This window comes from Salvia miltiorrhiza, chromosome 2 (genome assembly GCF_028751815.1).
Source record: "Salvia miltiorrhiza cultivar Shanhuang (shh) chromosome 2, IMPLAD_Smil_shh, whole genome shotgun sequence".
In the NCBI taxonomy this organism is placed as follows: domain Eukaryota; kingdom Viridiplantae; phylum Streptophyta; class Magnoliopsida; order Lamiales; family Lamiaceae; genus Salvia; species Salvia miltiorrhiza.
Window position 1 is genome coordinate 74,615,257 of NC_080388.1, and position 25,321 is coordinate 74,640,577.

The 25,321-nt window shown below is 35.2% G+C and overlaps 5 protein-coding genes across 5 annotated transcripts in view; 2 read left to right on the plus strand and 3 right to left on the minus strand.

The window, feature by feature from the left end:
* LOC131009378 (uncharacterized) overlaps window positions 1–21,495 on the minus strand; it is a 52,182-nt gene extending 30,687 nt beyond the window's left edge. Inside the window, exons 1-5 of the mRNA XM_057936685.1 lie at window positions 21,255–21,495; window positions 20,134–20,774; window positions 18,959–19,618; window positions 18,460–18,842; window positions 18,191–18,294 (exon numbers count right to left, since the gene is read on the minus strand). Of these exons, the coding sequence (XP_057792668.1) occupies window positions 18,738–18,842; window positions 18,959–19,618; window positions 20,134–20,763 (1,395 nt within the window). The 5' untranslated portion in view covers window positions 20,764–20,774; window positions 21,255–21,495 and the 3' untranslated portion in view covers window positions 18,191–18,294; window positions 18,460–18,737. The remainder of the gene's footprint in view (window positions 1–18,190; window positions 18,295–18,459; window positions 18,843–18,958; window positions 19,619–20,133; window positions 20,775–21,254) is intronic.
* LOC131010013 (uncharacterized) lies at window positions 8,624–9,293 on the plus strand. The gene is made up of 2 exons (XM_057937407.1): window positions 8,624–9,215; window positions 9,259–9,293. Exons 1-2 carry the CDS (start codon window positions 8,624–8,626, stop codon window positions 9,291–9,293), a joined length of 627 nt encoding a protein of 208 aa, XP_057793390.1.
* Window positions 9,335–10,348, plus strand: LOC131009380 (uncharacterized). Its single transcript, XM_057936687.1, has 2 exons — window positions 9,335–10,026; window positions 10,101–10,348. Exons 1-2 carry the CDS (start codon window positions 9,373–9,375, stop codon window positions 10,197–10,199), a joined length of 753 nt encoding a protein of 250 aa, XP_057792670.1. The 5' UTR covers window positions 9,335–9,372; the 3' UTR covers window positions 10,200–10,348.
* Window positions 10,836–16,783, minus strand: LOC131009373 (uncharacterized). The gene is made up of 5 exons (XM_057936674.1): window positions 16,522–16,783; window positions 14,788–15,448; window positions 13,963–14,625; window positions 13,779–13,878; window positions 10,836–11,160 (listed from the first exon to the last, which is right to left on the minus strand). Exons 2-5 carry the CDS (start codon window positions 15,436–15,438, stop codon window positions 11,156–11,158), a joined length of 1,419 nt encoding a protein of 472 aa, XP_057792657.1. The 5' UTR covers window positions 15,439–15,448; window positions 16,522–16,783; the 3' UTR covers window positions 10,836–11,155.
* Window positions 21,496–22,349: 854 nt separating the features above from the next.
* LOC131010014 (uncharacterized) lies at window positions 22,350–24,893 on the minus strand. Its single transcript, XM_057937409.1, has 4 exons — window positions 24,510–24,893; window positions 24,306–24,377; window positions 22,585–23,157; window positions 22,350–22,523 (listed from the first exon to the last, which is right to left on the minus strand). The coding sequence occupies exons 1-4, from the start codon at window positions 24,891–24,893 to the stop codon at window positions 22,350–22,352; spliced, it is 1,203 nt and encodes a 400-aa protein (XP_057793392.1).
* Window positions 24,894–25,321: the final 428 nt, after the last annotated feature.

Below are 25,321 nucleotides of genomic sequence, written 5' to 3' on the forward strand. Positions count from 1 at the left end.
ATTATTTTAACCTTGAGAATAGTGGGAGCTTCTCGTGTAAACGTCCACACGAACGTGGCTTGCACGTGTTAGTCTTTCATGGATTATTCTAGAAGGGGTTAAAATAAAAGATAGTCATAAAGTTGACTAAACTGTGGTCATAGCTTAGGCGTTTATTTCAAGTACAACTCCCCAACGGAGTCCCTTCTTGAAATTGCGTGGTCTAGACAAGGTCCGTTTATTGGTCCCATTTTTTCATAAGGATAAGTTGAAAATGGAATGAGACCAAAGACTGGGTGTCTGGTCAAACGAAGAGCGCGTAAACGTCCACACGAACGTGGCTTGCGTGTAATTCGATTGGGCTAACGGAGGTTTCAATAATATTGTTTTATCAAAAGGTTACAATATTATTGCTACGAATCTTTATGCAATAACGTGTTTTCTTATTTGCATTTGTTTGTTTAATATTTCAGATATGACTATTACCCCGCTTTTGAATGTTTTATCTGCTAAGCCGCTTACTGGTCCGAATTTTTCGGAATGGAAGCGCAATCTGGGATTTGTCCTAGACGCGGAGGAGTATAAGTTTGTGCTTACTACTCCTGCTCCCGCGAACCTTACTACTCGGTCTTCCGAAGAGCAAAGGGAGGCCCATAAGCGGTGGCATAGGGCGAATAATATGGCGAAAGCTTATATTATGACCACTATGTCTTCTGCGTTGCAGCTGCAACATCAGTCGTTGGAGACTGCGGCTGCAATTATAAGGAACCTCGAGGAGCTCTTTGGGGAATCAGACCGATCGGTCCATTTTGAACTCATGAGGAAACTCATGTCTTCAAAGATGACGGAAGGTTCGTCTGTGCGCGAGCACGTGCTTGGAATGATTAATCATTTCAATGAGCTGGACGTGCTCGGTGGAGGAATCAAGGATGCCATTAAGGTAGACATGGTTCTCCACACTCTGCCCAAATCCTACGAAAACTTCCGACTCAATGCCGTAATGGGCAAGAAAAAGTTCACTCTAAATGAACTGCTTAATGAGTTGGTAGCGGCCGAAGGGGTCATGGGAAAGAGTCCACAGGCTTTGGCCACTGCCACAGGACCCAGTTTTCCACCGAAAGGTAGGAAGAAGAAAGGGCCCCATGGCAAGAAAGGCCAAGAAAAAGGTGGGAGCAAGAAGAAGCTAGGCCCGACCGGAGGCGTTGGCAAGCCAAAGGGGAAAGGGAAATGCTTCAAGTGTCAACAAGTAGGACATTGGAAATCCGACTGTCCCTTGATGAAGAAAGCTCAAGGTATTTCTATTGCTCTAGTAACGGAAACATATTCAGTTTCGAGATCTTCCCATCAATGGGTTGTTGACTCGGGTGCAACTGACCATGTTTGTTACACCTTGCAGGGGTTCCTGCGGACAAGGGAGCTTAGTAAAGGCGAGCTAGCACTCTCCATGGGAAATGAAGCAAGCTTACCCGTTGTTTCAACTGGAGATGTGAATTTATTAATTGATGAACATGTTTTGGTTTTAAGAGATGTACTCTATGTTCCGGGTTTTCGGAAAAACTTGATTTCTACCATTCAATTACGAAAGTATGGATATTCTGTTCTTTTAGAAGACAGTGCAGTATTCATTAAAGATGGTCAAGTTTTATTTAGAAGTACAGCTGATTCTCTTTATACTTTTACATGTCCATTTGATTATTCTTCATCTGCTTTTACTTTGACTACAAACCAAAAGAAGAGAAAAGCTTCTTCTCTAGAGAACCAAACTCTTCTTTGGCACCTACGATTGGGTCACATCAATCTAAGGAGGATCCAAAGACTGGTTTCCGATGGTATCTTGGAGTCTCTTCAAGTAGAACCAATCCCAGTCTGCGAATCCTGCCTAGAAGGAAAGATGACGACTCGGCCTTTCAAGGCCAAGGGGTATAGGGCCAAAGAAGTGTTGGAACTGGTTCATTCTGACTTGTGCGGACCTATGTCCACTCAAGCTCGTGGAGGGTACGAGTACTTTGTCACTTTCATTGACGATTACTCAAGGTACGGGTACATTTACTTGTTGCGCTACAAGTCTGAATGCTTTGACAAGTTTCAAATATTCAAGGCGGAAGTAGAAAAGCGACAAGGTAAAAGTATCAAGTCATTGCGATCTGACCGCGGTGGCGAATACCTCAGTAACGAGTTTAGAGCATACTTGTTAGAATCTGGGATTACATCTCAGTTGACTACACCGGGTACACCCCAACAGAATGGTGTGGCAGAGAGAAGAAATAGAACTCTTCTTGAGATGGTTAGATCGATGATGAGTTTTGCTACTTTACCCATTTCGTTTTGGGGATATGCCTTAGAAACAGCTGGTTACATTCTAAACTTAGTGCCTTCTAAGTCGGTTGCTAAGACCCCGTCCGAGCTGTGGTCAGGGCGCAAGCCTTCTCTTAACCACATCCGGGTTTGGGGCAGTCCAGCACACGTGCTGAACAAGGATGCCGATAAGTTGAGCTCTAGAACTGAAGTAAAGTTGTTTATAGGATATCCTAGAGGAACGAAAGGGGGTTATTTTTATTGTCCTAAGGATCAAAAAGTCGTTATTAGCACTAACGCAAGATTCTTGGAAGAGGACTACATAAATAACCATAAAAATAAGAGTAAAATTATATTCGGAGAGGTCAAAGAAATTGGCACGACAAGTCAGCCAATTCAGCCAACTGTGCAAGATGTAGTAACGCAAGTCTCATCAGAAAATGCACAGAATGTCGATACCGAATCTGAAATAGTGCCACGTCGAAGTGAGAGGGAATCAAAGGGCAAACTGCCCAGTCGATATGCATTTGTCAATAAATCTAAAGATTCAATTGACGATGGGCTTATCGAAGAAGATCCCTGGACTTACTCCGAAGCACTAGCAGATCCGGATGCTCTTGAGTGGGAGGCATGTATGGTTTCAGAATTTGAATCCATAACTGCCATGGATGTATACGAGAAATGTTTGCTACCTGAGGGTCGAAAGGCCATTGGTAGCAAATGGGTATACAAACGCAAGAGAGGACCAGATGGGAAGGTTACGGCCTTCAAAGCGAGACTGGTGGCGAAAGGTTATACTCAACGACCTGGTATCGATTTTGAGGAAACTTTTTCGCCAGTAGCCATGCTTAAGTCTATCCGATTTCTCTTGTCCATGGCAGCCCATATGAACCTTGAGGTGTGGCAAATGGATGTCAAGACCGCATTCTTGAATGGGTATCTTGAAAAAGATAGAGATATCTATATGCTACAACCAGAAGGGTTCATCAAGAAAGGTGAAGAGCATCTAGTTTGGAAGCTTAAGAAGTCTATTTATGGACTTAAGCAAGCTTCACGATCCTGGAATAAACGTTTTGATGACGTGGTCAAAACTTATGGTTTTGAGCAGTGTGTCAACGATAGCTGCGTTTATAGGGTCTGTATCGATGGGAGTTTGGTTTTCCTTATACTCTATGTGGATGACATACTTCTCATTAGTGATAATGTGAATGTATTGTCTGGCATTAAGGAGTGGTTATCCCAACAGTTTGAAATGAAGGATCTGGGAGAGGCAGCATATATTCTCGGAATAAAGATTGGTCGTGACCGATCTAAGAGAATGTTAAGTTTGTCTCAAGCATCCTACATTGACACTGTTTTGGCACGGTTCAGCATGCAGAATGCTAAGAAAGGTTTTCTACCTTTCAGACATGGTGTTCCGCTATCTAAAGCTTTGTGTCCCTCAACACCTGAGCAAATAGCGAGCATGAAGACAGTTCCTTATGCTTCGGCTGTAGGAAGTCTCATGTATGCGATGCAGTGTACCAGGCCTGATATCTGTTTTGCCGTTGGCATTGCAGCAAGATATCAGGCGAATCCAGGTCAAGCTCATTGGACTGCTGTAAAGCACATACTCAAGTACCTTAAACGGACTAAGGAGTATGCGTTAGTTTACCAGTCTCATGATCTGACACCAGTAGGGTATGTAGACGCCGATTATCAAGGTGATAAGGACAAGAGGCGGTCTACTACTGGCTATGTGTTTAAGTTTGGGGGTGGAGCCATTGTGTGGAGAAGTGTAAAGCAGAAATGCAATTCACTATCCACCATGGAAGCTGAGTATGTAGCTGCTTGTGAAGCTGCTAAAGAGGCTATATGGCTCAGGAACTTCCTAACTGAGATTGATGTGATTCCTAGTTTGCCGAAGTGCATCACAATTTATTGTGATAACGAGGCTGCTATTGCGAATAGCAAGGATTCAAGATGTCATCAATCCATGAAACACATTGATGGCAAGTATCATTACATTCGGTCAGTGGTCAAGCATGGTGATGTTGCATTACTACATATTGCGGGAGTTGATAATCTTGCTGATCCCTTCACGAAGAGTCTTCCTGGTGCGGTGTTCAACAAGCATGTTGAAGACCTTGGAGTTCGTGACCTCCCGATACTAAACTAAACTTTAGTATAAGTGGGAGAATTTGTAATAGAGATTTACAAGCGAGTGGATAGCTAGAGGATATTATCAGTTTATTAGTCACGTTGTATACTAAAAGTTTGCTTTAGTATAAGTGGGAGAATTGAAGGGTTATATACTTAAAGCAACGCTTTTATGCTTGTATATATTGATACCTTATTCACTACTATTTTCCTATCTGAATTATTGTTATTGCATAATCCTATTATAGTCCAATTTATCTCATACTATAGATTATATGGTGTGTTGTAGATCACAGAAGATCATATAATTGGAAAAAGTTGAGATATAAATTGAGTTCACAATCGAGGCAACTATGGACGAGTTGCTGGTTTAGATTGTAGCATAAATGGATAAATAGTTTGTCTTGGCTATTTATTTATGCTAGTACCTTCGTGTATTGAACAGGATCACAGTGAGATGAATTCTTATATTCTGACTAATTAAGAATCAAGATCTCGGCGACTTAAATAGTCTTAACCTTAGTTGGATTAATCGGTGTGAATAATAGATTGACTATTGCTTTGATTTATCATGGGTGAGAGTTCTCTTGAAGCTCAATATACTCGATACTTTGGGTGATAGCAATTATTATTTGACATGCGATTATATTGCAATAAGGATCCGTGTCCTGCTAATAACAGGATGATAATATCCTCTCGAGGAACTTAATAAGTTTATCGTATTAAACCCTGCAGGTGGAATTAGTTCCGATACGATAATAAGTTTAAGTGGTAGCACTCGAGATGTCGTTTATAATTAAACGACTAATTAATTAATTAATTGACCGTCAGAGGAATTAATTAATTAATGGATATTCGATATCTTAAACACGGAGATTAATTAAGTCTAATACTAGCCCCGACTCACCTAAAGAATAAAGAGGTAATTCAGTATTAATTTTCTAGTGGAATAAATTAATACTAGTGTCTCGATTTATATTCTGGGCTGAATAAGAAAAATCGAGCACTGGGAGGCCAAACTTTATTCGAGCTAGTAGATCCCCGATTGGCCCAAATTAAGGCTTAAATCTCAAGTGGGCAAACAATTCATTATCTCTAGATTCTTTCTCATAAATAATTGCTAAAGATATCACTTTGCCAAAAGTGAAATAAATAAATGGCAAACATAATAATTGCTATTATTCTTATCTTTTGCTATTTTAATCAAAAGTAAAAGAAAAGAAAAGTATGTGATATCATTCTTAAGAATGAAGAATCACGTAGCAATTGTAGACAATTTGAGAAAGAGAGAAATTGAGAAAGAAAGAGATTGAGAGTTTTTGTTCATTGGAGTTGAGATAGGATTCGAAGATCGTTGCCATCCAACGTCGAATCTTGCCGTGGGAACAATTCGGAAGATCAACTCTGGAGTCGATCACTTCTCGTTTCGTAGGTATACTTCTTTTACTACCTTGTAGGATTATGGTTTTTGTATGTACTTGTTAGATATCCGAAATGGATCGTGGGCACACGAACCGTATGTCAAAATACGGTTCCTACAGACGAGCCGCCTACCATTGGTAGCTTAAGCAGTTTGTACCGTAGCGTAGCAAATCTCGACAGTTCCTATTTCTGGACAGACGGGGCTAAGCAGACTCTTCTTGATCCGAAAAGTTCATCCGAAGATGAATGCCAAAGGCTGAAACTCGACATCACTGATTTTCAGCCTGCTGAATATTTCAAGTGTAGTAAAAATCCCATCTATCACTCTCAGTCTTATAGATTTCGTAGCGTAAGCATCTACTATGATCATGTCAAGAAGTGCAAAATTTGCTTGCAAGATAGTATGATTAAAGAAGTAGTTAAGAAAGGGACTGAAGCTGCTGCATCTAGAGAAGGAGTTTTCACCATGAATACATCATCTTTCATAATCTCTGATGATCTCCACATATTCCCAAGTGAGACAGGAGTCTTAGAAATCATTAGCTTTCTTGGCATTACAGACATGGATAACGCCGAGCAAATCAAAGTGGATTTGGGCTTCAATGAGGTGATCCTTGTTTCCATAATCTCTATCTTCTTCCAACTCGTTTTTCTTTACCTTATTATCTCTATTTTTGTTAGATTATGAATTTGTTGAAGGCATCCTTTACGTCCCCAACTCCATTGTCGGACATCATCCTAAACAAAACAACAAAGAGTTACTCTACACTCACGGTGTCTCAACCACACACTGCAGAGGAAGTGAATCCCAATAACTCTAGGAATTTAAGTTTGAAAGTAATGATACAACAATCTACTGGTAAGGTTGTGTATGCTCAAGCTAATAAACAATTTGTAGAGTTTCTGTTTAGTTTTCTCTACATCCCACTAGGAGGAGTTGAGCATCTTCTTGCCGGTAGCACTTGTGTTAAGGCAATAGACAACTTGTACCGGAACACATCCGACGTTCTAGATAGCAAGCATTTCATTACCCCGAATAGGAAAGAGAGGCTAATGAAACCAACTCTACCTCATGGCTATATTTCCAAAGACTACATTTTCCCCCTCACTGAAAAATGCTTGCCTGCTAGGTACAGTGATAATCTGAACTTGTTTTCATCGTTTAAGTTTCCCAATGGGCAGGGAAGTTATCTTAAAGGATCGCCAACTTATCACGTGGCCGATGATTTAACTGTTACGCCTTTCTGCTTTGCCTCGACCCTTTCCTCTCTTAAAGAGCAGAGAATCTCGATATCTGATGTCAAAGAAGTGGAGATGCAAATCGGGCTAAAAGAGGTAAACTGCATCATTTGAAATCTTGGTTGTTATATATCTGAATGTATGTTTAGATGTTGATGAGATGAATTGTGTTGGTGCAGGCTTTAAGCATACTGAAAGCCTCTCTTACTTCTTCTACTGCTCTCACCGATGCTCTCTTGACTCGCAAATCGATCAAACGACCTAAGAGAGAAGAAGTCTGAGTGTGATCCGATCTATGCTTCCAATTCCAAATATTGTTTTTCTCGATCGCCTTTTATGTTGCAATGTAATAGCTATGGTGATTCATTTTTATTTTAAGTTATGGATCTTGATTTTCCATTCGTTGTGATATATATCTTTTTTTCTCAACTAGCAGTTGTATTATTTTATTTGATAAAAGCAAAATACATAAATATATTATTTATAATACTTAAATTTTTAATTAGAATTTGTTCTATTTGATTCTATAACTAAACATCTTTAAAATAATAATCAAATAAATTAATAAACTCTATAAACTAATAAATTTCTTTGGTTTCGATTTGAAGATCAGTTTAAAAAATCATCAATTTTAATGAAATAATAAATTTAATTTTAATAGTTTTTTAGATAATCCATTTATAAATATAGGTCCTTAATTTAAATCTTATAAATTAATAATTGTTAAAATAGTTCAATTATGAACCTATTGTTTAATCATCTTCAACTTGATTATTATTATGATCTCCAGAAAAATCAGCCACAATGAATTGATGGATACATGTATTTATTTAATTTTGATATTATCATCCATTTGTGTTTATGCATTATAGCTTGATTTAAAACTATAATTTTCAAAATTTAGAAAACACTCTATAAATTAATAAAATCCTTAGTTCCAAAAGTTTTTCATTTATCTAGTTAAGTAGTTAGATTTTACAGGATATTTATCTGTTTTAGGATTTTAAAAAGAGTTTCAGATATATATATATATATCAAACAGATTTTAGATAAGCTAATATAATTAATTAAATTCGATTTGTTTGTAATCAATACTAAAACATAAAAATTCAATAAATCCACACAAAAATAGCTTTTAATTATTTTATTGTATTGTCTATATTAATTGTATCTATTTTTCATTTTATTTTTTTAATAAAATAAAAAATTTCAAAAAATAAATAAATACAATATGAACATTACAATATAATAATAATTATTTTGATTTTAAAAAATAAATTTAATAAATCAAAGTGGTCACATTACAATGTGGCTGTATAACATTAATTACAATCCGATGAGTCTTGGAATTTGGTGGGACTAGTGGCGCTTGGTTAATTTCTGTAATGATTCTTGTAATTTGTAGAGTGTCTCGGAATTTGGAGGGACTAATTAACGACTCTTCGGTTAACTTCTTCACCCATAAAAGAGACGACTTGCTGAAATCTTTCCATCAACTTTCGATTACATTATCCTAATATTCCTTTGTACCACACATATATCATCAAGAATGTCTGATGATAAAAAGGTTGCTACATTATCGTTGAAAGTGATGATCAATAAAGAGAGAACTAAGGTATTCTTCGCAGAAGCTGACAGCCATTTTGCAGACATTTTGTTTAGCTTCTTGAGTTTGCCGTTGGGAAGAATTGTGAAAGTCCTTGAGAAGCACTATGGAGACGACGAGGCGCCTACCATTGGAAGCTTAAGCAGTTTGTACCGTAGCGTAGTAGATCTCGACAGTGCCCATTTCTGGACAGATGGGGCTAAGCAGACTCTTCTCGATCCAACAAGTTCATCCGAAGCTGAATACCAAAGGCTCAAACTCGACATCACTGATTTTCAGCCTGCTAAATATTTCTGTTGTAATAGATATGATCCCATCTATCACTCTCGGTGTACTAGATTTCGTAGCGTAAGCATCTACTATGATCACATCAAGAGGTGCAAAGTTTGCTCAATTGATGGTGCTATGAAAATAGAAGTAGTTAAGAAAGGATCTGAAGCTGCTGCATCTAGAGATGGAGTTTTCACCATGAATACATCATCTTTCATAATCTCTGATGATCTCAACATATTTCCAAATGAGACAGGACTCTTAGGTATCATTAGCTTTCTTGGCATTACAGACATTGATAACGCAAGGCAAATCAAAGTGGATTTGGGCTTTAGTGAGGTAATTCTTGTTTCCATAATCTCAATATTCCTCCCTCATTTTTCTTTACTGACTTCAATTGTTATCCTTATTTCTGTTAGATTATGAATTTGTTGAAGGCATCCTTGACGTCTCCAACTCCATTGTCGGATGTCATCCTGAATAAAACAACACAGCTGATTTACTCTACACTCATGGTGACTCAACCACACACCGGAAACGAAGAGAATCCCAATAGCTCTAGGAATTTAAGTTTGAAAGTGATGATACAACAATCTACTGGTAAGTTTTTGTATGCTCAAGCTAAGAAACAGTTTGTAGAGTTTCTGTTTAGTTTCCTCTACATCCCACTCGGAGGAGTTGAGCATCTTCTTGCCGGTAACACCTGTGTTAAGGCTATAGACAACTTATATGGGAACACATCCAACCTTATAGATAGCAATCATTTCATCACCCCGGATACGAAAAAGAGGCTAATGAATCCCACTCTACCTCATGGCTATGTTTCGAAAGACCACATTTTCCCTCTCATTGAAGAATGCTTGCCTGCTGACTATAGTGATCGGCTGTCGTATTTTTCTTCTGTTAAGTTTCCCAATGGGCAGGGAAGTTATCTTAAAGGATCTCCAACTTATCACGTGGCTGATGATTTAACTGTTACGCCTTTCTGCATTGCCTCGACACTTTCCTCTCTTAAAGAGCAGAAAATCTCGATATCTGATGTCAAAGAAGTGGAGATGCAAATTGGGCTGAAAGAGGTAAACTTTCATTTAAAATCTTGGTTGCTATATTTCTGTATGTTTAGATGTTGAGATGAATTGTGTTGGTGCAGGCTTTAAGCATACTGAAAGCCTCTCTTGCTTCTACTACTGCTCTCACTGATGCTCTTCTGAGTGGCAAATCAATCAAACAGCCAAAGAGAGAAGTGTGATATCCATTCTTCCTATATATGTTGCAAATATTGGCTTATATGTTATATTAATAGTTATTGTGCTTCATTGTTATTTTAAGTTATGTATCTTGATTTTCCATTCGTTTGAATCTGTTTTCTATATGCAAATACTATCTCGTTTGCTTCGAGTTTATTTGTGCATGATTAAGCATAATATCGAATTTTATACCGTCAAAAGCAAATTTTACAAAAAAAAAAAAAATTAGTCATCTCTTACTCACCAAACCAATAAATTCCTTGATGCTCTGTCTGCAGTATGTTAGCAAATATTTTGCAACTTAAAACAAAAAATTCAATTTTAAAATCTAAAGGAAATATAAAATATTCTTAAACAATATTCAACAATGCAACAATACACTTCAATGTAAGCATGCACTATGATCTTGCCGGTCGTTGCAAGAAATGCAGAGGACATTTTATGAAGAAAGAAGTAGCTGAAAAAGTTTCTCAAGCTGCTTAGAAAGATGGAGATTTCATCATTTACAGAGCACCATCTTTCATAATCTCTGATGATCTGCAGATATGTCACAGCCCGACCTAAACTAACAACAGTTAAAGTCGGGGAAAAATGTGTGACTGGGGAAAGGGAGAAAGAGAATGCAAAAACAAAAGAGGTTTCAATAATAATAGTAATAATATAATAAACCTGCTTTAACAACAATGTACCGTATGGTCTGGTACAATAAGCAATCACGTTTATAAACTAGTAAGTAGACAACTTACAACAATAGAACAACAAGTTGTCCAAGTATCAAGTGACAATTCTCAAAGCTATTAAGTTGCAATCTTTACAACACGACCACAAAGTAAAATACTCTAAGTGTTGTAGCGGAATAACTTAAGTGGATTACATGTATGAAGACATGAAATCCTGAGCCTAATTTAATACATATACATCAAGACTTTGCTCTGCTCGCTTCCATCTACACCGCAGCTTAACCTGCATATTTAGAAACATACGCAGGGCTGAGTACCAAAAAGCACTCAGTGGTCATGCCGAAATAACTTTAAAGCTTGCTCTTAGAGCTATATATTGAACTTGCCATCTCAAGCATCACACATGAGTTTTATTTAAATAACATGTGCATGCAAAAACTGTAAAACTTCTCTGTAAAACTCATAACATCATATACGTCTGCAGACAATTAACATGTATGTACCATATCTACGCATCATATAACTCTGAGTGTTGAGAAGTAGGCCTCCTTCTCAAACACGATGACAAGCTAACACAAAGGTTAACTGTCAACTCTGTGTACACAAATCCTGACTCGCTCAGGACCCGAATTCGTTCTTCTATGTAGATTAGCTTACAATTAATAACTGAAACATCAATCACTTAGCATTGTTCTATTCATAACTTGCTCAAGTAAGAAATCTCAAATATATAATCATATATGAATCTCAACTTTGAAATATCATATAAAATCATCCTCTTTAAAGAAAAATACAAACTTTACATTTTTAGAAATCTCTCAGAGTCTATTTTTATTAGAAAGTTACAAAAATACAATACATCAAGTGTATGAGAAGTTATATCACAAAAGGCAGAATCTGCCACTGAACTTCGCTGCTTCGCGCAGTACATTTCAGAAAATAATTTAGCATATCTAATGGTCTCGGATTTAGCTGAAATTTTGCAGAGAACGACTACACATGATGAAGTTATTACAGTAAAAATTTCAAGTTATTTGGACTACGAAAACATCATCTAAAGTACCCCGAAACATACTGTTCTGTCCAACCCGAAAACTGACAGAAATGCTCATTGACATATCACTCATATTTTTCTCAAATAAAAACTATAGGAACTCAAATACATCATCTTAATACACATTAGCATGCTTTAGCTTAACTTAATTCATGTTCAACACATCAACATATAGTAGCATGCTTAATATCCTCCAATTATTATCATAAAATCTCATTTTACAACTCAAAGAGTACAATTATACAAGCTTCAAACATATATAGCTATCTTACATCAAGAATTCTCAAATCCACTTAAACTAACAAAGTCAATCTCACAAACTATGTGGTGTAGACTCATAATTTATTCATATATGACATAATTCCAGCTCAAAAACACATATATGAACTCAATTATTCAAGAACATAATCATAACTCTCAAACTCTAACCTAGGGTTCAAACTAACTTGAGCAAAATTAAAATCAAGTAGGAATTAACACAATTAGCCACCATAACCATGCTTAGGATCATCAAAAACTTAATATATCTCAATATTAAGATCATACTTCAACTCTAGCATAAAACTCCCAAATTTTCGAAAACCCTAGAATTAAAAGAATAAATTTTCTTCAAGCTAAAATCGCAGAGATAACAGAGGATCAAAGAAATTCACCTTTATTATCAAAGTATTGCAGCTACTATCTCCGAATTGAACTTGAAGGAAGAAAATGGTGATTTTGCTTTTGGGGGAAAAACTCGACAGTATCAGCTAGTAGAAGGAAAAATGATTTCTTCCTCAATTCTAATAACATGCGTAGTTTATCCTTCTTTTGTTTTTGGGAATTGTGCATTAAAAATCTTATAAAACCCATTTGTTATCATGTAATTAGGAACCCAATTTGGTGGCCACTGTTACTCGGCCCATTTGGGAAAAGGAGAGATATTAGTATATATATATATATAATATAATGGAATTCTAAATTAAAAATTTAATAGTGGAAAAATCTATAATGAAATAATAATAAATCTCATACTCTAAAAATAAACAAATATTCACATACTATTCCCACTATTGATTTAGTAGTTGATCTTGATTACTAAATCAATAGACTCATTAGTAAGAAATACTCAATAATTAAATAACATCTGTCACTACAATTAATCGAACAATAAGTCGACTATTAATATTTCGTATTTATCACCAATCTCATCTCTGAAAATAATAAAATAATCTCTTTAACTAGGAATTATAAACTTGCTTCCAAGAATGAAAATAACAAAGAATGCAAGAATACTTAATTATTCAAATTATGCAATCACTGAATTAAAAGCTCAAGGTATTATAATAATATCTCATCTCATCTCATCTCATCTCATCTCATCTCATCTCATCTCATCTCATCTCAGTGATTCTACTTCTCTTTCTTCTTTTAGATAAAAGAAAATAGAAAATAAATTAATGATACATACTAGTGAAAATGCCGGGTGTTACAAGATATTACAGATGCAGATGTGGTTGAGGTTGAGGCTGAGGCGATGAAAGTGACGATTGGGTTGAATGAGATGATTCTTGATTCTATGTGATTCTATCTACAGTTTCATTCCTTTTTTTCTGTTTTTTTTGCTTACAATTTTGTACTTACATATTGTGATTAGATGTTGAGTTTGCTGAAGGATTCCTTCACTTCCCCAACTCCATTGTCAAACCTCATACTAAATAAAGCAAGTGTAGTTCTTGATTCTCATGAGCCGAGGACTATGAGTTCTGCTCCTATATGTAAATAGTTTGAACTTGTAATTGATAGCTATGGTGCTTTATTTTCTAGTCATTTTGATGTTTTTGTTCTTAAGTTACTTGATTATTCACCTCTAAAATTGATGATCTTGTGTTTTATTCTGACTATATCGAGCAGAGCATCAGTGAGAGCAGTAGTGGATGTAAGAGAGGCTTTCAGTATGTTCAAACCCTGCAACAACAAACTTTGTCTCAACATCCTAACATATACAGAAAAACATCATCTAACTCAAAGATTTCATATTTATTACATTACCTCTTTCAGCCCGATTTGCAGCTCCACTTCTTTGACATCAGATATGGGGATTTCTTGCTTCTTGAGACTAGAAAGGATCGAGAAAATACATAAAGGTGTCACAGTTAGATCGTCTGCCACATGATAAGTTTGCGGTATTTTAAGATAACTCCCCTTGCCATTAGGAAACTTATCAGAAGAAGACCACGACATATCACTATAGTCATCAGGTAAGCACTCTTCAGTGAGGAGAAGAATGTTGTCATCGGAAATACAACCATGAACCACATTGGGTTTGGTTAGCCTATTTATCGTATCTGGTGCCTTGAAATACTTGTCATCGATAACCACAGCTGTGCTCCGGTACAAGTTGTCTATAGCCTTAATACAAGTCTTGCCGGCCAAAAGGTGCTCGGCTCCTCCCAGTGGAATATTGAACAAACTAAACAAAAACTCGACAAAATCTTCCTCAGCTTGAGCATACAATAACTTACCGCAAGACTTTTGTACCATGACTTTCAAAACTATCTTCTTGGAGTCGGTATTGTCCTCATTCTTGATCTGATTTAATGAGGTCTCGGGTTCAGATCCCACAGCTACAGAGTTCACATGTCTTGCTTTACTCAGTATGAGGTCCGAGAATGGAGCTTGGGAGATCAATGACGCCTTCAACAAACTCATAATCTAAACAATAGAGGTGGAATAAGTGAAAACAAAAATTATGAGGTCAGAGATTGGAGTTTGGGAGATCAATGAAGCCTTCAACAAACTCATAATCTAATAATAGCGGTAGCATAAGTGAAAACAAGAATTGAAAAGAAAAAATAAAAAATGCTAATGCATCACCTCACTGAATCCAAAAGTCACTTTGATTGGCTCAGCCTTATCCACATCTGTAATGCCAAGAATGCTGATGATTCCTAAGAGTCCTGTCTTATATGGCAATATCTGCAGATCATCAGAGATTATGAAAGATGATGTATTCATGGTGAAAACTCCATCTCCAGAAGCATCTTTAAGCTTCTTTCCATCGTGCCATAAATTGCTCTGCAGTTTTCTAATATTTCTGCAGTTTGGGCATATATTGGCATTATTATCATGGTACATGCTTACTCTACGAATACGACGACACAACAAAATTCCACATGTGAAATATTTTGCGGGGTGATAATCGTTGTAATCAATTTTCAGCCTTGCATATTCAGCTTCGAATGTACTTGCTGGATTGAGCAGAGTCTGCTTAGCACCCTCTGTCACGAAATAGGGGCCAACTTCAAGATTTACTAAACTATGATACAAGCTGCTTAAGCTACCAATGGTAGGTGCCTCGTCTCCATAGTGCTTCTCAAGGACTTTGATAATTCTTCCCAACGGCAAAGTCAAGAAGCTTAACAAAATGTCTGCGAAATGGTTGTCAGCTTCTACAAAGAGTACCTTAGTTTTCTCTTTATTTATCATCACTTTCAATGAGAACTCTGCAGCTTTAGCATCATCCATTCTCGAGGTCCTACAAATCAAGAAAATTCCGATTGACGATATTTAGATCAAGCACAAGTACATTGCCTCACTAAATCTGAAAACTTCAATTATTATGCAAGTAAAGGTAGATCTTCACTATGCCGAAAAGATGTTCATATATGTAAGCTGCATCAATAAGAATACAATAAAATTTCTTGCATGCGTGTGCTGATTTAGCGGTAAAATAGTTAACGTTTGAGGCATTTAAGCTCAAGTTCGAGTACACCGTGGCACGGACTTGTAAAATATTCCAATCTCCTCCTCAAAAAAAATCTTGAGCTAAAAAATAATTCCATAATATACATGATATACCTCAACAGAAAATAAACATAAAGGTGAGGTCTAATAACTAAAATATTTAAACTTGAATTTGATACAGAAGTCGTCACTGCACTAATTAGTTTATATGTGTATTGATCTAATAGTAGAATATAATTAATGTTTGAGGTTAAAGGTATCAAGATTGCTATTTGGACATAATATGTTCATATATAAAATGGTCAAATATATAAAAATCGATTAATTTAAAAATTTTGGCTCAAAATAAAAAAGGATTAATTTAGTTAATTAAAAATAAAGACAGCTACAATGTGAACAAAATTTTAAAACTAGCTAATTTTTTTTTTTTTTTTAAATCGAAAATTTTAAATTAATTCTATTTTGTATATATTTGTTAAGTTCGAATCCCCTGCCAAATGATCTTTAAAATTATTCATTCATGGACCCAAAAAAACCCATCTTTTCGTCAAATTCTGTCATTATTCAAAACCAAAATCTAGTTTCCTGAGAGTCCAATTAAATCCTTCATAAAGACTAAAAGAAGCTCGAATTAAACATCTCTTACTCGGGTAATTCTATCTATATCAAAGCCTATTTTTCAGAAAAAAATTAAAATTTGGTGTATTTTATTTCAAATTTTAAAGATTGCGAGCAAAATCAAAATCCGTCTAAATTTTATGTATTTTGCGGCAATTTACGCATAAACATAGTAGTAATTAACTAATTAATAATCAATTAAAAATAGACATAGTGTGAACAAGAGATGAATAAGTCAAGAATTACCTGATTTCCAATTTATAAAATTGGGGATTTTCAGAGAAAAAGACAGATTTTCAAGTCAACCCAGAAGAAAACATGTTGTTGGATGAGGGTGGCTGAGCTCGCGGCGGAGGAAGGGCGGCTGCGACGGTGGTTTTGAGCGGCTAAAAGTGAAGAGAGGAGTGGATAGATGAGTGAGAGAGAAGCACTGCCATTGGCGAATCTTTGCTTTTTCACTTTTTTTTTTTAACTTCTTTTTCTGTTTTTCAACTTTTTCTTTTCCATGTTTTTGGTTTGTCGGTTTCACAAAAAGTACTATTGCATGACTTTATTTGACGCAATTGTAATTTAATACTCCCTCCGTCCGTCAAAAGTGGACCATTTTTACTATATTGGGCGTCCGCAAAGAGTATACCACTTTCCTTTTATAGAAATGGTCCCACCATCCACTTTAATCTTTTATCCTTACAAACACTCTTTATTTACAAAAAAATCACTTCAAATTCAATCTCAACCACACATCTCATAAAGTGGTGGGACCCTTTCTCCACTACATTAAAATTATCACCAATTTTATTAAATCCCGTGCCGAGCCAAAGTGGTCCACTTTTGGCGGACGGAGGTAGTATGTTTGAACAAAAAAGTAGTTAAATACTTTAACAAATATATTTATTTAAAACTTTTGATTAAAAAAATAGTTATTTTTATTATTTTCTCCATATTTTATTTTTTTATAATTTTTAATATTTTTTAAAAAATTTATTATTTTTAAAGCATAAAAATTACAAATAAAAAGTAAAAACTAAAATAATTACTAATTTTGTTATACAATATTTATAAAATAATTAATTTATTTTATATTAATTAGAAATAGCTTTGAAATTAATTTATATTAAATGTGAAATTAAACACACTATGAATAAATTATAAATTGGTGGAAACTAGATCCACAGTGATATTAGCAAAATCAGAGTTTTTAATAAATGAACAAATAACAAAATTAAGACGTCTATTTTAGACTCGAAGATCTTAATTAACTGGCACAAGAGAATACTTCTTTGGAAACTCATAAATTATGTATCTTGATTTTCCATTCGTTTGAATCTTTTTTCTATATGCAAATACTATCTCGTTTGCTTCGAGTTTATTTGTGCATGATTAAGCATAATATCCAATTTAATACTGTTAAAAGTAAATTTTACAAAAAAAATAAAAAATTAGTCATCTCTTACTGACCAAACCAATAAATTCCTTGATGCTCTGTCTGCAGTATGTTAGCAAATATTTTGCAATTTAACACAAAAAATTCAATTTTAAAATCTAAAGGAAATATAAAATATTCTTAAACAATATACTTCAATGTAAGCATGGACTATGATCTTGCCGGTCGTTGCAAGAAATGCAGAAGACATTTTATGAAGAAAGAAGTAGCTGAGAAAGTGTCTCAAGCTGCTTAGAAAGATGGAGATTTCATCATTTACAGAGCACCATCTTTCATAATCTCTGATGATCTGCGGATATTACAGACACGGATGTGGATGTGGATGAGGATGATTTAACTGTGACGCCTTTCTGTATTCATTCGATCTTTTCCAGTCTCGATGAGCAGAAAATCCCTATGTCTGATGTCAATGAAATGGAGGTGCAAGTCGGATTGATAAGAGGTAATATTATTTGAAACCATTGTTATTACCTTTGTGTATGTTTAGATGTTGAGTGATGAAGTTTGGTGGTGTGGTGCAGGGTTTGAACGTATTGAAAGCGTCTCTTACGTCGACTTCTGCTCTCACTGATGCTCTGCTAAACAAACAAGCAAAGAGTGACATGTTGAACAAACAACAAAGAGAGAACTATGAGTTCTGCTCCTATATGAAATAGTTTGAACTTTGTTATTGATAGCTATGGTGCTTTATTTTCTAGTCATTTTGATGTTTTTGTTCTTCAAGTTACTTGACTATTCACCTCTAAAATTGATGATCTTGTGTTTTATTTGATTGTATCTTGTTTTAGTTTGTAATGTGTAAATGTAGCTGCAACCATTTGCTCTCCATTTTTTGCTCAAGACTGGAATGATCACAATACAAGATGATAAAATATATCAGAAAAAACTGACCCCTCAATAAAATGATTTAAAGTTCAGATAGTGAACAGATTTCCCTGTCCTAAATCAAGAACTGCAGCTATAAATACAAGCAAACAAGATTACTTATCTAGGCAGTAAAATGATTGAAATCTTGTGATCAAACTAAGAGTTCTTGCTTCAGTTGTTTGATCGAAGTTTGATCGAGCAGAGCATCAGTGAGAGCGGTAGTGGATGTAAGAGACGCTTTCAGTATGCCCAAACCCTGCACCAACAAAATCCGTCTCAACAAAATCCGTCTCAACATCTAAACATATGTACAAAAAACATCGTCTTACTCAACTCGAGGGGGAAATCAACAAACATTTCATATTACATTACCTCTTTCAGCCCGATTTGCAGCTCCTCTTCTTTGACATCAGATATTGGGATTTTCTGCTTATTGAGACCGGAAACGATAGAGACAATACAAAAGGGTGCCACAGTTAAATCATCTGTTACCTTATAAGTTCGTGGCCCTTCAAGATAACTCCCTTGGCCTTTGGGAAAATTAACACAAGAAAACCGTGAGACATACTCAACAGGCAAGCATTCTTCTGCAAGGGGAAGAATGTTGTTTTTGGAAGTACAACCATGAATCAAATTGGGTTTGATCAGCCTATTTTTCATATCTGGGGTCTTGAAATACTCGTCGTTTACAAGGTCACTTGTGCTCTGATACAAGTTGTTTATAGCCTTGATAGGTGTCTTACCGCCTAGAAGATGCTCAACTCCTCCTAGTGGGATGAAGAGGAAACTGCATAGAAAATCTACAAAATCTTCCTTAGCTTGTGCATACAATAACTTACCCGTAGATTTTTGTATAATCACTTTCAAAATCATCTTTTTGGAGTCGGGATTATGTTCATTCTCAATCTGGTTTAGTGATGAGGTCTCGGCTTCAGGTTCCACAGTTACAGAGTTCGCCTGTCTTGTTTTATTCAGTATGAGGTCCGAGAATGGAGTTGTGGAGATAAAGCATCCTTTCAACAAACTCATAATCTAAGAAGTAAGAACACTAAAGGTTAGAATAGGTAAAAAGAATGGGTTGATAGTGTTTTTTGCCTAAAAATCTCCTTACTTTCAGTGTTTTCCATAAAATGTCCATAACTTTCATTTTTTCCTAAAAAATCCAACAACTTTCATCGTTTTTCACAAAATATCGAGGTATACAAAATTCTGTGACAGAAAGACGACTCATCTTGCTGGAGAAGTCTTGAATTATCAACTCGCTGATGTAGGATTCATAACTTGATTGCAATTAGTTTGAAAAAAGTCATATTTCTGTCACTGAATTTTGTATAGCGGGACATTTTATGAAAAACGCTTGAAAGTTCGAAGTATTTTAGGAGAAAATGAAAGTTCTCATTTTACTAAAAAATGCTGAAAGTTCTAGGATTTTTAGGAGAAAACTAAAATTCGGGACTTTTTATAGAAAACGTTGAAAGTTTGAGACACACAACACTACTAACCCAAAAAATTTTGAAGAAAACTGTTGGTAGAGATTCAAGAATCACCTCACTGAATCCAAAAGTGACATTGATTGGCTCGGCCTTATCCATGTCTGAAATGCCAAGAATGCTAAAGATTCCTAAGATTCCTGTCTCATTTGGCAGTATCTGCAGATCATCAGAGATTATGAAAGATGTTGTATGTATGGTGAAAACTCCATCTCTAGAAGCAGTTTGAGGCCCTTTTTCAGCTACTTCTTCACCAAACACATCACGATGGCATTTTGTACATTTTTTGATACTATCGTAGTACATGCTTACACTACGAAATCTATGACCATATGTACAAACAAAATATCGAGCAGGCTGGTAATCAGTGATGTCGAGTTTAAGCCTTTCATATTCTGCTTCAAACGAACTTGCTGGATTGAGGAAAGTCTGCTTAGCACCATCTGTCCAGAAATAGGCATTATCAAGATTGGCTAAGCTATGGTACAAAGTGTTTAAGCTTCCAATGGTAGGTGCTTCATCGCCATAGTGCTTCTCGAGGATTTTCATAATTCTTCCCAACGGCAATGTCAAGAAGCTTAACAAAATGTCTGCAAAATGGCTATCAACTTCTGCAAAGAGTACCTTAGTTTTCTCTTTATTTATCATCACTTTCAGTGAGAACTCTACTTCTTTAGCATCAGACATTTTGGAGTGCTCTAGCAATGAAGAAGATACAGATTGACTTCAATTGTAATGTAAGAAGGCAGATCTTCAATATGCTAACAAACTGATTAAGTCACCATACATTCATTTGATTTAATTTGCACGTGCAATTATTCATTTACAAAATTCCAGCGTTAAGAATAACATAAAAATTGATTTTCGTCAAATTCCTATCATCCTCCAAAACCAAAATCTAGTTTCTAAAAGAATGCAATTAAATATCTTTTTCATTTAATTTCAGTTTGATAAGCCACAAATAATGGTACTTTTTTTTTCTATCCTTTTTTCCCCTTTCGACTAATTCACCCACAAATCCAACGGAAGCAAAGCCCAATTTCTAAAGTTGGAGCACAACCTCCCTTAATAAACATAATAATTAACTAATTAATGAACAATTAAAAATAGACACAATGAAATTCTCAAAAAAAAAAAAAAAAAAACAGTGAACAAGAGATGAATAAGTCAAGAATTACCTGACTTCCAATTTATAAAAATTGGGGATTTTCAGAATACTGATCTTCAAGTCTAAACCAGAAGAAAAAGTGTTGTTGGATGGGGGTGGTTGAGCGCGCGGCGGAGGAAGGGTGGCTGCGGCGGTGGTTATGAGCTGCTAAAAGTGAAGAGAGGAGTGAGAGAGAAGCACTTACATTATTTGGCTACTAAAGCAAAATGGAGCAAACAGTAAAGTTTTGTCAATAGAAAAGAGTAAAATATTTGCCACTAAGCCAAATTGTTAATGCTTTGAAGTTAAGTTTAGGGATTCCTTCATGCAATCATGCTGCGAGCTACAGTCACCATTGGCGAATCTTTGCTTTTTCCCTTTTTTTTGAACTTCTTTTTCTGTTTTTCAACTTTTTCTTTCTATGTTTTTGGTTTGTCGGTTTCACAAAAAGTCTTTTTAAGTTGAACACAAATAATGTTAATACAAAAAAAAAAATTAAAAAAATACTCCCTCTTCCTACAAAAAATAATCTCTTTTTATTATTTTAAATATCCAAAAAAAAATAATCAATTTTCATTTTAAGAAACTATCTATCATGTGATAATGAATCTTATTTTCCACTCACATTATAATTAATTATCATTAAAAACACAATTTATGAAGGATAATCATTTCTCCATTTATAATACAATAATCATTTTTATTAAAATCTACAGTACCTCTTATTGGGACTATTTTTGTGGACGAGAGGAGTAGAATAAAAGTTTATTATTAGTTAAAAAATCTTTATTTCTTTTCCTCTATTTTCTTTTTTTTTGAAATAATTAAAAGATATACCTTAAAAATGAAGGGGATCTTGAAATTAGAACTGAAATCAGATTTCGGAAAGCCTGCAACGAATTCACATCGTCATCTTGTTGAAGTCCAAATTTCCACTAACAAATATTGACAAGTTGCGAAATCGTTTCGACATCACACAAGAAAGAAGCATTTCATCCAACAAAATGCCTACTATTTTTTCAAATACAACCATCACAGATGCATTTCATCGAACATATTACCTACACCTGTTTTCATACACCATCACTGCTGCTTTTTGCATGACGTATAAATAATTCCATAAAACTCAATGGATGGTCCCTGCCACGCATGCTTTAGCTCTCACCGCCGCAAATTCAGTTGCTGAAAGCGGCATTTCAGTTTCAGGCGATGGATTTAGGAGTCGGTTGAGCATGGGAGTGATTAAGGCATCAGTCAGCGCAGTTTCTGATATCAGAGAAGCTCGCAAAATCTCCAAAGCCTGCACCAATAAAATTAATCACTATCGTTGTTCGCAGAATCATAAAAAAAATAAAAATCACCTCTTTAGCTCCAATGTGTATCTCAATTTCTTTCACATCCGACAAGGAGATTTCGAGGAGGTTGAGTTTCGAAACCATCGTTGCTATACTAAAAGGCTCCACTGTTAAATTATCATTTACAATAAACACTTTTGATTCGTGATTGCCATCAGTTTGAACAATCGATTTCAAGGAAAAGTAACCGCGATCTATTTTGGGATTGGTTAGGCTTGTTTTTGTGTCGTAATCCCTAAAATATTCTTCGTCGATGAAATCTGCTACACTGGTGTATAAATTGTCAATATTCTTGAAAGGAATATTTCCATCCAAGCGGCGCACAGCTTCTGCTAGAGGAAGAGCGAGCATACTAAAAAGAAACTCTACGAAATCCACCTTAGCTTCACCAAACAAAAATTTATTCGTCGATTTTTGCAAAGAGACTTTCAAAATTATCTTGGCTGCATGGTTAATATTTCCTCTCACAATGTGAATAGGTTCAATCTTTGGGGAGATGGAGTTTATCTCAGAGTTTTTGAATACTAGATCCGTCAACGGAGTCGAGGAAATTAAAGACAGCTTCAGCAGATTCACAACCTAATGCAAAAACAGTGAAATTAATAGATAAAACTATCCACATTTATGTAAATAAAACCTACTATAAAAATATGAAGAAAAAAAAAAGATGAAAACTATTCGAGATACACCTTTTTAAGGGTTAAACTTTTTTCATTTATGAAAACAGACCAGAGTCACCAGACAATTAAAAATGAAAATACAAGCCACTTTTATATAAAAAAAAAAAAACATTTCAAACAATCAATGTCAAAGCATCACTAATTTTCACGAAAATGTTGTTGAATTCAAGAGTGTGTTTAACATTTCATAAAGAAATTGGTATTTTTACCGACACATACTCCCTCCATTTTTTTATAAGTGTCCCATTTAGCTCATTTTTTTGTTTCTCAATAAGTGTCCTATTTAAAAAATTTAGAACATTTTCATCGTATTGTTCCCATTTTAACCCTATTCAATATTTCTCAATCATATTTAAGCATTCTCGTAATTTGACTAAAATAAATAGATGTATGCATGTATCAAGTAAAATTCCTTTTGACTTCTTCAACAAAATGGCCTTTTATTTACTACTTAAATGAAGAAATGCCAAAGAACTAGAGGATTGATGATTGTTCATGTATTTTGCTTAAAACATTTTGTGAATTTGAAAACATTTTGCCTTTTATTTGGATCAATTTCTTGCAAAGATGAATGATTGTGTGGATTTGAAAACATTTTTTTGAGCTTTTTCACAAGAATATACATATGATTATTTGTGATTTCTCCATAGTTTATACAATTTTTTTTTCGATTTGGCGCTATATAGCAAAATGAAAATATTTAAAAATTTAAAAATGAAAATATTTAAAAATTGCCTTACCTTTAGTCATAGGAGAGAGCCGTAGAAGTGGATGTCATAATTTACTTTTGATTAAAAATTTAATGATAGAATGCATTGAATTTATAAAATAAAAGAGGGATAGATTTTCATGCAAAAATTAAGTAATTAATAGGGTTACAAGTGTAAATTTAATAGTTTCCTTAGTATACGTTTTTGGATGGCAGGGGACACTTATAAAAAATTGGAGGGAGTAATTAAATATGGGCATTTTTAGTTTTCACCAAATTAATATTGTTGTGAAATAAATAGGAAAATTGATGAAAAAGAAAGAATTCTAAAAACTTACATCATGAAACCCAAGATTCAAGGTCTTTGGCTCCGCGCCATGGATGTCTGAAATGCCGAGATTATTGAGCGTCTGCAAGAAACCAGAGTGCATAGGAATGACACGTAGATCATCGGAGATTACAAATGTCGCCGTTTTTGTGAGAGCACGACCGCGTTGAGGTTCTCCACAGAAGCAAATACCTATTCCAGAAACTTTTTTTACCTTTGTGTCTCCAGAATGAGGGCAGTTAGAGTCTGAACAAACATGATCTTCTTTTGAATAAACATTGATTGATAAATTCCAGAATTCAACTGCCAACGACATGCTTCCCATATACAACGATTTATCATCATCGTTTTTACTAAGATAGTTACGATTTACTAATAGATTTAGGAGCGCAAAGGTTAAAGATCCAATGACTGGTGCCTTGTTGCCGTAGAAGATCTGATGATATATCAGAATTCTCAAGATTTTTGCTAGTGGCAAGGTGAGGAAGCCTAACAAAGCGTCGGCGACGAAGCTGTTGGCTTCTGCAAATAGTACCTTGGATTTCTGCTTGTTGATCATCACTTTCAGAGACAACTTGGTATCATCGACGCTAGACATTGTGTGTAAATCTTGTAAGAGAAGAGAAAAAACAGTGGTGATTGACGTTTGGATCTGGTAGGAGATGGCCGTCTGGTTTTTATAATTAGTAGCAAGAGTCTCTTCTCTTGTCCATCCAAATTCTACTACATCTTTTCAACTACATCAGAATCAGTTAATTACATTTATTTAAATCTCATATTGCATTAGTGAAATGTAATTAAATTAACGAAATGTAATTAAATCTTGTAAAGTCTAGAATTTGGATGGACAAGAGAAGAGACTCTTTGTTAATTCTCTTTTACTTATAAAACCGGACGCTCATCTCTCTACAAATTCTAAACATCAGTCACCATTGTTTTCTCTCTTCCCTTACAACTCATATATAATCACAATGTCTAGCGTTGATGGTACCAAGTTGACTCTCAAAGCGATGATCAACAAAGAGA

Bases quoted from the DNA above. Each gene is read 5' to 3' on its own strand.
- LOC131010013 (XM_057937407.1), top strand. From the start codon at position 8,624: ATGTCTGATGATAAAAAGGTTGCTACATTATCGTTGAAAGTGATGATC. The intron at 9,216-9,258 runs GTATCATTAGCT...TGATAACGCAAG, and splicing joins AAATGAGACAGGACTCTTAG to GCAAATCAAAGTGGATTTGG.
- LOC131009373 (XM_057936674.1), bottom strand. From the start codon at position 15,438: ATGGATGATGCTAAAGCTGCAGAGTTCTCATTGAAAGTGATGATAAAT. The intron at 14,626-14,787 runs GTGATGCATTAG...TCTATTGTTTAG, and splicing joins TGACTTTTGGATTCAGTGAG to ATTATGAGTTTGTTGAAGGC. The intron at 13,879-13,962 runs GTAATGTAATAA...TTGTTGTTGCAG, and splicing joins TGCAAATCGGGCTGAAAGAG to GGTTTGAACATACTGAAAGC.
- LOC131009380 (XM_057936687.1), top strand. From the start codon at position 9,373: ATGAATTTGTTGAAGGCATCCTTGACGTCTCCAACTCCATTGTCGGAT. The intron at 10,027-10,100 runs GTAAACTTTCAT...GTGTTGGTGCAG, and splicing joins TGCAAATTGGGCTGAAAGAG to GCTTTAAGCATACTGAAAGC.
- LOC131010014 (XM_057937409.1), bottom strand. From the start codon at position 24,893: ATGTCTAGCGTCGATGATACCAAGTTGTCTCTGAAAGTGATGATCAAC. The intron at 24,378-24,509 runs GTAAAAAAAGTT...GGTTTCTTGCAG, and splicing joins CTCATTCTGGAGACACAAAG to ACGCTCAATAATCTCGGCAT. The intron at 23,158-24,305 runs GTAAGTTTTTAG...TTTTTGCATTAG, and splicing joins TGAATCTTGGGTTTCATGAT to GTTGTGAATCTGCTGAAGCT.